Source organism: Salmo salar, chromosome ssa28, assembly GCF_905237065.1.
Source record: "Salmo salar chromosome ssa28, Ssal_v3.1, whole genome shotgun sequence".
Taxonomy (NCBI): domain Eukaryota; kingdom Metazoa; phylum Chordata; class Actinopteri; order Salmoniformes; family Salmonidae; genus Salmo; species Salmo salar.
Genome location: NC_059469.1, coordinates 569,783 through 582,772, shown reverse-complemented (window position 1 = coordinate 582,772; position 12,990 = coordinate 569,783). Strand labels below are relative to the sequence as shown.

At 44.5% G+C, this 12,990-nt stretch overlaps 1 protein-coding gene across 2 annotated transcripts in view; it reads right to left on the bottom strand.

The window, feature by feature from the left end:
• Positions 1–1,182: 1,182 nt before the first annotated feature.
• Positions 1,183–12,990, bottom strand: part of LOC106589263 (PH and SEC7 domain-containing protein 1) — a 64,293-nt gene continuing 52,485 nt past the window's right edge. For both annotated transcript variants that reach the window (XM_014178990.2, XM_014178988.2), the window contains exons 9-14: positions 6,690–6,883; positions 6,294–6,364; positions 5,107–5,264; positions 4,067–4,211; positions 3,647–3,790; positions 1,183–3,378 (exon numbers count right to left, since the gene is read on the bottom strand). In XM_014178990.2, the coding sequence (XP_014034465.2) occupies positions 3,121–3,378; positions 3,647–3,790; positions 4,067–4,211; positions 5,107–5,264; positions 6,294–6,364; positions 6,690–6,883 (970 nt within the window). In that variant the 3' untranslated portion in view covers positions 1,183–3,120. The remainder of the gene's footprint in view (positions 3,379–3,646; positions 3,791–4,066; positions 4,212–5,106; positions 5,265–6,293; positions 6,365–6,689; positions 6,884–12,990) is intronic.

Below are 12,990 nucleotides of genomic sequence, written 5' to 3'. Positions count from 1 at the left end.
GTGAAGTGATACGAGAGAGGAGGAGGAGTGGAGGGGAGAATAGAGAGGGAAAGAAAGCATGAGCAGAGGAGACTGGAGTGGGGAAGAGATCATGGAAAAGGAAGGAGAAAAATGTGAAAATGACTGAGGTGAGATAGGAAAAGACGAGAGGCAAAATACACCATGCTAAACTTAGACCTAACATTCAATTATCTGTACTAAAATTGTACAAAAAAAACATTTCCAGCAAGGTAACTAAAGTTAATGGACACAGCTGGATAAACCATTCCTGCTTTAAAACATCACATGAATGCACTGGCTAGACCATTATCCTCAGCCACATTCCTTAAATAGGCTCCTTAGTAGAACAGCAGGTCGGCCAGGTCGCAGCATGCTGCATTCAATGACATTCACAAACTTACAGCAGAACAGAAACACATCTCCTCAGATGTACACACACAGACAGACACAGACAGACAGACACAGACACACACACACACACACACACACACACACACACACACACACACACACACACACACACACACACACACACACACACACACACACACACACACACACACACACACACACACAGCAGTACTCCATATCCAGAGACTGCCAATGGGCCACCCTAAAAAGCTTGTGCAGTGCAGGTGCAGCAATGTTATGGCTGAAAGGTAACTGAATGTCCTGCTAAACAGCTCTCTCTGCTGGTACGATGCTGGCATTACAGCTGTTCAAGGCCGACATTTGAAAGCCTGAGTAGCTTGAAACTGAAGGTATGTCATGAAATAGCTATGTTGATTATTTTTCTTTACATTGATTGAGGATATGGTATGGATATGCTTCCATACATATTCCGTCAGTAAATGTCTTGCTGCTTCCCCCCGTCTATTAGCCTACAAGGCCCTGCTCACGCATTTGGCACATTACACATACACCCACTACATTATTCCATATGTCTGTTTTTCATGTAGCAACAACAGCAAAACATTACGCTGTGACAACATCAACAAATACCTTCAAAGTGAATCATGCTACCAATTTAAAGAAGAATGCCCCTCTCACTCGCTTCAGAATACTTCAGGCCAGGGAGTTGAAATAATGATGGGAATTTGATTATGGTATTGTCCCACCTCGCTAGATCTCCTTTCTCAATCTCATCATTGTTTGATAGATACATAGGCATTTAGACAAAACTCAAGACTGTGCTGGTGCCTTTATTGACCCTTTACATACAGAATACTATGTAAAAACACATGATTATCATAGATCACTTTCAGGACATTTAAATACAGGGAATGTATAATATCAACTCTATGTTTATTTTATGCATATTCACCAGGATATATTGTAAAACGACATATATAATGTATCATACAATATAAGCATAATATAGTAGTTGGCAGGTTATTAGAAAACATATGCCATACGTTTACTATAATAACACTTATGTATAATGACACTTGTAACAGTACACAGGAGGAGGGGGAGAATGTCCAACATCAACAGGTTATTGTAAAATGCTGTACAAATATTGAAAAAACAAGTACATTCAGGGTCTGCCTGGTGAGTGTTAAAACAGGTCTTATAAACGAGTGATTACACAGGGAGTAACAGGGAAGACATGTCAATACAACAGGATTGGTACAAAGACAACATAACCCAAACATTTTTTTTTCCCCAAACAGAAGAAAAAGGCAGAGCTCGATGCAGGCATGCTGAGAAAAAACAACATTCACGCACAGAGTAGTAAAAAGAAGCCTGCTGCAAGACAAAGCTAAAACAACTGGCTAGGTAGGAGGGTTAACAACTGTTATTAAAGGGGCAATCTGCAGTTTTGAACAATAACATAGCGGTTACCCTACCACTGATTTGGTAAACAGCTGAGGGATGGGGATGGCGTTTTGAGGCTATACCATGTTTGTTTACAATTACATTGTTTACAAACAAAGGAGTGAAACAAGTTTATATTTTGGGTTGAACTAAGCTCATGAGGCATTGATAGTTTTATTCTTCAAGAATCAATGGGCATATATATTAATCGCAGAAAGCCCCTTTAAGGAAAAGCAATTAAGAAACAATGGGCCTCTCTTGCTGAGAGGATTATTAAGTACAATTACATTTTTTTAACTTGTGTGTAGCTGTACAGTAGTAAACTAGTGTGGCTCAAATGACATCAACCACTCTGACAACCCATTTGGAAAAGATGATAGAGAGGGGAGCCACAGTTACCCCCTCTCTGAGACAGAGAATGTGAGAACAGGGGAACAGAGAGAGAGGGGGCAGAGATTGGAGCGGTCTGAAGTCACGAGAGCATAGTCTCTCGCCCTGACTTGGGCCAGGAGGGAGGGCTGCAACTGAGCCTCCATCGTGGATCCGGGTGTGTAGTGCACTGCCATTCTGATCCACTAGAGCCACCTTGTTGCCATCACATTTGCCCCAAAGAAGAGTTCAGGAGCTGTAAGTACCCTGGTCGTTAGCCTCCCTCATGGAATGTGGACACACCCAGATGTCGTGGAAAAAAAGGGAACGGCAAATGCAATGAGTCGAGGATCTAGCTCCTGTTACTACAGTACTGTAACATGTGTTCAAATCAATAGCACAGTCATCTGAGACTTAATGTGTCAAACGTGTAAACATGTTTGGTCCCAAATCAGAGGAAAACATTTCAAGAAAAAAGGCTGTAGGAGGGGTTTGTGGGAGAGGTGCCCTGAAAGAAAAGGAAAGAAAAAGATGCTGGATGGGAGTCCCTGTACGGCGGCGTTACTGCTTACGGGAGGAACCTCTGTCTTACCATACGGTATGGTACCGTCTATTAACGTATGCAGCAAGCCTTCTCTGGAATACCTTCTTTCCAAGCTACATGACCTCTCCAACGCTCCTCCCTCCCTCCTGTCCCAACGCACCGCTGGCATTGGCCAGTCATAGGATCTGCACCGCTGCACCTCCCCTATTGGCCGAGGAGATCGGGGGTGCCGGGTGGGGGCGCCATGGGGGGGGGGCATGGTGTATACAGTACACTCTCACCCCTCTCCTTTTCAAGCTCTTATAAGCCCCCTCCACTGGATTTCAAATAAAAACTTGCGCAGGGAGACAAACCTGCCACGTCATCACCACCCGGCGCCCCGCCCTGCCTCACTTCTTGACAGCCTGGCGGTAGCTGTATCTCTGGCCCTCGGTGTGCTTTGAGCCTTTTCCTATGCCACTGCAGCCCACTGGCTCCTTGGTGCTGCTGCCCTGGGAGGCCTGGCTAAAGTCCTGCAGCGTGGGGCTGGAATGGGCGCGCTGCAGCCCATTGTCCTCCAGGATCTGAACCTCGAATACGGACAGGTCATCCTCGCCGCAGCGGATCTTGGTCCGCAGCAGCATGGCATAGGTACCGTAGCGTGTTTTCTACATGACAGAAGAGGGAGGGGATGGAGGAAGAAGGAGACAGAGGGAGAGGAGGGAAGGGAGAGGGAGATTGGAACAGGTGATGAGAGAGCACAGGAGACAAGAGGGAGAGCGAGAAAAGGCAAAAAATGCAAAGAGGGGAAGCAGAGGAAGTGAATGAGACAGAAATGCAGTGCTGCATAATTACTTAACACTCGAATAAATTCCAATTTCTTTCTTTTCCTTTCTGTTGCCATTTAAAGTTCACACACTGTCGCCTCGGGCTCACCTCAAACTCCAGGTACTCGTCTCGCTGGCGGTACTCCTCCAGCTCGCGACCTTTGACCTTTCGGTCTGGAGGATACGAGCGCAGCTCAGCCAGTTCAGTGGAGATGGCCCGGAACCGAGTCTCATGGGACTGGACCTGCTCCTCCTGTAAGCACAGATACTCAGAGTTCAGAGTTCACCATCCATATCACCTGACCAGGGTGATGGGAAGATAGACGGCCATGCATTTTCTCCCAGCACATCATCATCACTCATGTCAACTCTCTAGGCCTGACTGAGTTTTGTCCTTGTGGACATTTAAAATGATCACATTTATTCATTAATTTTAAAGAGTGCCTTCAGGGATTTTTTTAAATCATGGTGGTGATATGGTATGGTCAATTTGATTGGTGATATGATGATATGGTGTAAAGGAGGGTACCTGTGACAGTTTGGAGGTGGAGCTTGGCAGCAGCGGTCGGGCAAATTTCTTCTGTGAACCAATGGCTGCAGGGAAAGGTGGCGCCGAGAACATGGCTGATACCGTATTGATGCGTGTGATCCACGACTGCATCTGCTCTGTACTTCTATGGTGGACAAAGCACACACGCACAGTGAGTTTGTGTTGCACAAACACAAACCAAGGATGGACTTGCACGCATGCATATACACAACACACACACACCACACACACCCCTCCCCCCACACACACACATTTCAATCCGCACCGCACAGAGCTAACTAAAACATCTTAGTGATTATCATCACGGCTGCTGAATTAAAAAAATGCTGCTTTGCTCAGACAGCGCTGCCACATCTCCCTGGACACTGGCTGAGAAAGGAGAGAGACAGAAAAAGGGAGGGAGGGAGGGAGGAAGAGAGAGAAAAGAGAGAAAGGGAGGGAGAGAGAGACAGAAGGAGGGAGAGCGGGAGAGAGAGGAAGGTATCTGGGACAAATGCAGGCTGCAACTGGAGAAGAGCCGGTCCTCCTGGGGGACTGGGACATGTGGCCACGTCATGTGCCTCTGCATCCTGAATTTACACCCCCACACTGCCCTCCTCCTCACACACACACACACACACACACACACACACACACACACACACACACACACACACACACACACACACAGCAGGAGGTAGCAACAGCCATTATTTGGCTGGTGAGAAGGGGAGAGACTGGGGCGAGACAGGTAGTGCTCAAACAAGGAGACAAGAGGAGGAGGGCGACCTTGCAAATTCAAGCCCAGGTTTATTGACCGAGGCGGATGTGTGCTGTGCAATTAAGAATAAGTTGCAGGATATGGCTCCAAGCAGAAGAATGAACCCTCTAGCATTCAATTGAAAGTGTGTGAACCGAACTCGTAGAAACGAGGGATGGCTCGATCTTACAGGAGTGTGAGAAAGCAAGGTATAAGTCAGTCTATGAGGTGTGTTAAGAATGAATGAGACAAGAACAGTGAAGTGAGGGATGGGACTCACGGTGCCTGGAAGAGGTAGACCCTCCAGTCGGCGGTGCGGAGGTAGAACACATTGGGTCTCTTGCTGTAGTCGGCAGCCCTCATGGCCAGAGAGTGGTGGATGGACACGGCGTTCTTCAGATCTTCGTCCGACAGCTGCTTATCTGGCCGGTACTCTCCCTGCATGGTCAAACAATGACAATCAGCATAAAGTGTGAATACATCATTATGTCATTATTGACCATCGCAGTAGTTCTTCTAACCACAGGGTAGTGTATTCAATGCCCAGATGGTTCTTTAAGCACCGATAATCTAATGTGGTTGTAATGTGAGAATGTTAAGCATCAGTAAGTTGGCAATGGATGTTACGGTGTGAAATGTCATCAGTCATAAAACATTGATTGTAACTGGATTGTGGATGATTGAATCAGGATAACTGTGTCCCGACCTCTCTTTCTGCAGGATGACTTGTTGTTGGGATGTTACAAAACAAACCATACTAAGGAAAGGGGTCTTTTTGACACCCCCAGTAAGGGGCCTTGCCTCTACCCAAAGCAGACATGACTGTTGGACTAGAGACCACTGCCCATAGACATACAGTACATAAATCATTGGCACAGCTGCGTTGCAATGGTAACATCTCTGGACGGGACCCTTGCTTCCGTTCAAATTTAGCAGAACACAAGCCCAAGAAGCTGACAGGGTTGCCCGTAGCAAAGGCCAGGACCACAGGTCTATATGGGCATAGAGGGCAGTGCCAGGTCTGAGGACTGTAGTCTGAAGGCACTGAACAAAAGGCTAAACCTTTTGTGAATGATCTCATTCTGATAATATCCACAGTCAACAGGGTATGAAAATCCATCCGCATAGTTGGAGAGTGCATCTGTATGAGCAGTTTTAGTATTTCAGTGTGTGCCAATCAAATTTTGGTATACATGCATCACAAATGTTATTGTATATATGGGTATGTTGTAACAAAGTGGGATAGTCTTAGCAATCTTTTGGGGGGTTTTCTTTGGTGCAGAAACTGTATCGTTACTGAATACGAGTGTGTAAAAAGTGATTGGACATGGAAGTCTTTTTGAGACGTTTCAGAACATTTTGCCATGTTCTGTGGTGTGGAACAGTGAAAGTCTCGTGAGTTCATAAAGTGGGACAGAAGTGGCAGAAGTTTCTTCACACCTGCTCCCATCGGCAGGAGCTGCTCACCTTCTGTAGGTAGAGAATCAGCCCTTTCAGAATGCCATAGAACGTCTTCCATCCTCTTTTTCCACGCGGTGCTGTGAACAGGAGAATAGTTAGGTCAAAACTCAGGTCAGCTTCAAATGTCCATACTAACATCAGACCTATCAGACCTCAATACATTGCTTCATACTAAGTGGTAGGAATTATACGATTTACTGTATGTGGACCACAAGAAGTATACTGTAGCTGCTGCTAAAATAACAGCAAAAGACTAAATGAGTAGGATTAACAAATAAACAGCGATGAGGATAGGGAGCGGATAGGGGGTTTGACACATTCTATGCTGATTTATAGGGGTCGATAGTTGCTTTTTTTTTTACCAGTGAGCTATAAATGTATGTATATGGTTTTGGCACGTACTTCTTTTGCCGTCTGAGTCGGCGTGCACCTTGCGCACCAGGAAGCCGTTCTTGTACAGCAGGGCTCCTGAGGGCTGGGCCATGGCCACTAGGGGTTTCCCGCCGCTGGCCATGCTCTTCATGTGTTTAGAGGTGGAGTCTGCCTGGCTGGTGTCCCCCAGCTCTGAGAAAGACTTCCGCATCTCCTCCTCGTCGCTATAGAAGGGTGAGAGACCTGGTTACTACTTTTACCACTTTTACCACGCCTCCATTGGCAACAAGTCAACCAATCACATTCACTTTCCATCCGTCTCACTCTGTGACCGTCTATTATAAGATAGGATGAAAGAGAGTAGTTTCAATGGCAGAACACATAGGCCTATTCAAAGTTCCTCTTCCGGTTATAATGTGCATTTTGTCATCTACCAACATTTCTAAAGTGAAGTGTGTGGGTATAGCCTTGGTTATATAACATATTTACAAAGCACAATTCTACCTAGGGGGAACCTGAGTGAATGATAGTGTTTCTTCCTCTTCAAAGCCTTAATTTTCTGTCTTCCCCTCTTCCCTCCCTCCTTCCCTCCACCATTTATTTGTGATTTCCTCCTGGTCTCCAGAGAACCAGTCCACTCTCCTTGATCAAAACACACCGCAGCAGGAGAGCGACATGATCGATCGCATGGCAGCTTTGAGGTGAAAAACAAGGGCATTCTGTTCCACTAGGGACTTCCTATCTCTGAGATAAATTTCAGACTTGTCACTGACTTTTTCAGTGGCATGTTTCCCCATTGTTTATGAGAGGAACCCCTCCAAAATGGTGAAAAGTAAATGCGAAACTAGCTCAAACAAAACAAATAAATGGGTTACAATTGATGTGTTATCAGAAAACGATACAATGTCTGTGGTTATCAGTGCACGCTGAAGATATATCTGTATCTGTATCTTAGTATATAGTTGATTGTCATCCCTATACCAGTGAAGGCTGGTGGAAGGAGGGTGGATTATTGTAATGGTTGAAACAGAATGAGTCGAAAGGTATCAAACACATGGTTTCCATTCCAATTGGTTTCCATGTGTTTGATGCCATCCCCCATGTGTTTAATATCATTCCATTACAGCCATTACAAAGAGCATGTCTTCCGACTGAAGTGACACCTCCACTGGTCTATACTGTACATAGAGCCAGGAGGTTTTCCTGATCACATGGCCTGACAGGAAAAACTCTGTTCGTAGTTTTTCTTCTTCATGTCACAAGGTCAGGAAAAACTCTTGGCACTGCCTACTAAAAGTATTCAAACCTTGGCTTCCTACTATGTCTAGGATTTGGAGATAGTTTCAGCTCTCTGTTATGTACCCCATCAGAGCAGCCATGAGGAGCCATTTCTCTTAATGAGATCTTAGCAGATCTTAGCAGATCTTAGTAGATAAGCTCTCTCAACTCTCGAACTGAGTGTTATTATAGAGGAGTTAGTCCAACGATGTCACGTTAGGTCCCACTGGGCACAGACATCAGTTTACCGTCTAGTTTTGATATACATTTGGTTGAGTTGTCAACTAACGTGAATTCAACGTAAAATCAACAAAAATATTTTACCATGTCATTGGATAGGCATCGAGGCATTCAGTTAATGTTTAATTGAACGTTAGAATGGGCAAAATGAGTGACCTAAGCGACTTCGAGCGTGAAATTGCTCGTCGGTTCCAGACATGGCGGATCCAGTATCTCAGAAAAGGCTGCCATCCTGGGCTTTCTACGCACAACAGTGTGTAGGGTTTCCTGAGAATGGTGCGACAAACCAAAAACATCCAGTCAGCGGCAGCCCTGTGAGCAAAAACAGCTTGTTGATGAGAGAGGTCAAAGGAGAATGGCAAGATTTGTTCAAGCTAACAGGCGGGCCACAAAGAGACAAATAACGGCGCAGTACAACAGTGGTGTCCAGAACGGCATCTTTGAACGCACAACTTGTCCACTATGTTCGACTCTTATCAGTTATTCAACAAGAAGCACGCGATCACCAACACTGGACATTTCAGAAGTGGAAAAACATTGCCTGGTCCGACAAATCCCGGTTCATGTTGTGTCATGCTGATGGCAGAGTCAGGATTTGGCGTAAGCAGCATGAGTCCATGGACCCATCCTGCCTGGTGTCAACGGTACAGACTGGTGGTGGTGTACCGCCGTCCAATCTGCAGCAACTGCATGATGCCATCGCGTCAGCATGGACCAACTTCCCTGTGGAACATTTCTGACTTGTAAAATCCATGCCTTGAAGAATTTAGGCTGTTCTGGAGGCAAAGGGTGGTTGGACCTGGTACTAGATGGGTGTACCAAATAAACTGGCCGGTGAGTGTAGTTTGGAATTTTGAGGCAGGTTCAAATAATTACATTCACATTTACATTTAAGTCATTTAGCAGACGCTCTTATCCAGAGCGACTTACAAATTGGTGCATTCACCTTATGATATCCAGTGGAACAACCACTTTACAATAGTGCATCTAAATCTTCTAAGGGGGGGGGTTAGAAGGATTACTTTATCCTATCCTAGGTATTCCTTAAAGAGGTGGGGTTTCATGTGTCTCTGGAAGGTGGTGATTGACTCCGCTGTCCTGGCGTCGTGAGGGAGCTTGTTCCACCATTGGGGTGCCAGAGCAGCGAACAGTTTTGACTGGGCTGAGCGGGAACTGTGCTTCCTCAGAGGTAGGGGGGCCAGCAGGCCAGAGGTGGATGAACGCAGTGCCCTTGTTTGGGTGTAGGGCCTGATCAGAGCCTGAAGGTATGGAGGTGCCGTTCCCTTCACAGCTCCGTAGGCAATCACCATGGTCTAAATAATGATCACTCTAGTTCCACTCAAGATGAAGATACTGTACTTAGTATAAACCATTTACACCACATCCCCCCCCTTACTTATGATAATCCTACAAACATGGTTGTGGTGCTGCTAACATATTTTTACATGTGGGATAATCTGGACCTGACGCGGCAGTTAAGAGGATAGCTCATTTTAAGAGCTGAACCTTTCCTATAATGTTTCCCAATACTAGTCAGTTAATCCACCAAATATCAGTCAAACCCAGTTTAAAACAAGGACTACACTTGTTACCTCAGTTTTACCTGTGTAAAAGTTCACAAAACAGACGTGTAAACTACCATCAAAATGGACTCCCTTGGAACCCTTTGAGATTAAGATATGAGTAACCATATTAGCTCTATATGAGTGAGAGAGAGAGAGCAGGATGGAGAGCTAGTGAGAGCTGGTGCTGGTGGTGAGCATGTGTCTCAGAGTTCTAGCCTGTTGCCTGGTAACTGCTGGCCTGCGTGAATCTCACTATACACTGTGACAAAGTAAAGGGAGAGAGAGAGAGAGAGAAAGAGAGAGAGAGAGAGCGTGAGATGGGAAAGACGGGAATGGGGGAGCGAGCAAGATAGACAGAAAACAACAGCCTAGAAAGACAAAGCTGATATAGGAGGTAGGAGCCATAATAAAGAGGGGATAGGTGAGATAGAAGGAGAGGAGGATCGGGTGGTGATGCGTAGTTGGAAGAGAGGGAACAGGTTGATCAGGTCTGGGGCTGGGCTGGCAGACCTGCACGGCATGCTGGGATGTGTGATGACATTGCTGCACCAGTAGCTAACGTGGACACAATAGTCTTGTCACACCTATGACACTTTCCCATTAAAACACATATGACGCGTGACAAAATACAGTATCAGTGTTCCTGTATACTGTGTGGTCAGGTGAAATAGGGCACCCGATGCAGAGCAGAAGTAATCACAACGCCTGACGTACATTACCGTGATGATAGAAAGCATTTCATCCATGGAAATGGTTCAGCTTTTATTTTAGTCCTCAAAATAATCATTATCGTAACCAAAATCTATCAAAATCATTGTTATGCAAATGAGCTACGTATGTAGCTGTAGGTGCTATTTGCATGGTCCCTTATAAATAAATGAATAAATAAATCATTGAAGTCATTGGACTGGTATATTGGTATTATTATGAGAATGTTTTTCAGAAGCCTGGTGGTGTCTATATTCTAATGCCAGTGAAATAGTTTCTTCTTATTCCTTCTTCTAACAGGTGATAGGAGCAAGCAGGAGAGGATACAATGGAAGACAGGATGATTATAGAGAAAATAGCCCAATTAAAGGTGCACTATGCAGAAATCGCTCCACCATTTCGTGGTTGCAAAAATTCTAACAGTTTGCTGAATTTCAGTTTATGTGACAATACAAGCATAGAGAATGTCGAAATCATTGTACCATCTAAAACTGTTGTGAATTATATTTTCAATTACCAAAATATTATTTTTTCAGCTGTTTGAAGCTGATGTACAAAACTGAAAGTAAGACGCAAAAACAAAACTTAAGAACCATATGCATAGAAATAGCACACATAGAACAGATATACCACTTCTTAAATTTGCTTTCAATGAGAATGATGATCTATAACTCACATTTCTATGTGAATTTGATTGGGTTGCTCTAAAAGTTATACATTGCAGCTTTACTGAAGAAAAAAAAATCAACAATGGCATATTTTCAATGAACTCTGAAGCTCTTCCAACTATTGTATTTTTTCACAACTGACGCCAGACATATTGACATAGTAAGGCGTGTAGCCTAGTGGTTAGAGTGTTGGGCCAGTAACCGAAAGGTTGCTGGATCGAATTCTCCGAGCTGACAAGGTAAAAATCTGTCGTTCTGCCCCAGAACAAGACAGTTAACCAACTGTTCCCTGGTAGGCTGTCAGTGTAAATAAGAATTTGTTCTTAACTGACTTGCCTAGTTAAATAAACAAAAGTGTGTCAAATATATAAAGGATATTTCATGCTGAAACCCTCATAATAAACACCACTGGTGTTGATGGTTATTTAGGATAATGTTTTACAGTTTTGTCATTCTATATTGTTTTATATAATCTTATTAGATTGAAAAATATATATTTTACACGTGATAAGACCACAAAGAGTTAATTACAGACATAATCTGAAGTACCCAAAAAGGCCACTAAAATTCCGTATATTCCTTATAAAATTTCCAAAATTCTGTTAATTTACTGGTAAACTTAACGTTTATGTAATATACTCTCTCCTTGCAACCCTAGATTTGAGTCAATAAGGGAGGAGAGCAAGATTAGCAGAATAGAAGAATAATAAAGCAGATGGGCCTCGTTTACCTTTATCTCTATTTCCTCTTCTATTACATTGTTCTTCCCCTCTATCTCTCTCTCTCTATCTCTCTCTCTCTCTCTCTCTCTCTCTCTCTCTCTCTCTCTCTCTCTCTCTCTCTCTCTCTCTCTCTCTCTCTCTCTCTCTCTCTCTCTCTCTCTCTCTCTCTCTCTCTCTCTCTCTCTCTCCCTCCCTATCCCTCTCTCCTTCTGTATTCTCTCTCTACTTCCTCTCTATTCCCTTTCATTATTTTCTGTTTCCCTCATTCTCTCTTTTCTCTCTATCCCTCCCTCTCTCTCTTTCTATGGGGAACATGATGCCCACCCTCATTTCTCTCTGAATCCCCAGAGCTTCTCCCCACCCCCATTCCCGCGCTGAATGAGGAAGTGTGTGTGTGTGTGTGTGTGTATGTTTGAGTGTGCGTGTGGGCAGAACATGTGGGCGCATCCACCTGCATTGGCAAGAGTGGGTATGTGCGCTGTGTGTTTCTCTCTGTGGGGGTGTGAAATAACATTCTCGGCTATCTAGTGGTGCAGCAAATCTATCCGTGTTTGTGTAATCACATGTACACATATTCAATGGTGATAGTTTATGCATTCATGTATTCAAGGGTATATGTGCCTACTACAGTAACTGTATGAATGTTTCTAAAAATGACAACTCTATCGTCGGCCTCTTGTCCCCGGCATCTTGGCCATGTATTTTAATTGGCAGTCTGTTTCTATGGAGATGTTTGAACTGGATTTGCCTCTCTTTTGTAGATCTGTTCCCAGACCTGTTTCTTTGACCACATTTCAGTCAGCTGCTCCAGGATTGCTGCTATTTTGGGGAAGTTAGTGGGAGGCTGTGGTCATACCTTTGTAGAGGATGCAACGAGGACCCTTTAATGAAATGATAGGTGTGTGCGTGTGCGCGAGTGTGTGTGTTCAGAAGTGCGTGTTTATGCTTGCGCTGGAACACAGAGGCAAGAGCAGAATGGTAGCTATGGAGCTGTAGCCATGGTGCTGTAACTATGGCAACAAAGCTTGGAAAGCCAGCAACTGAATTGGCATCTCTGAATCACAGTGGGCTGAGATCCAGAATAGCAACCCTTGACACACAAATGTTTCCATCACAATCCGACAACATGCACATCATTAATAAGGATGCT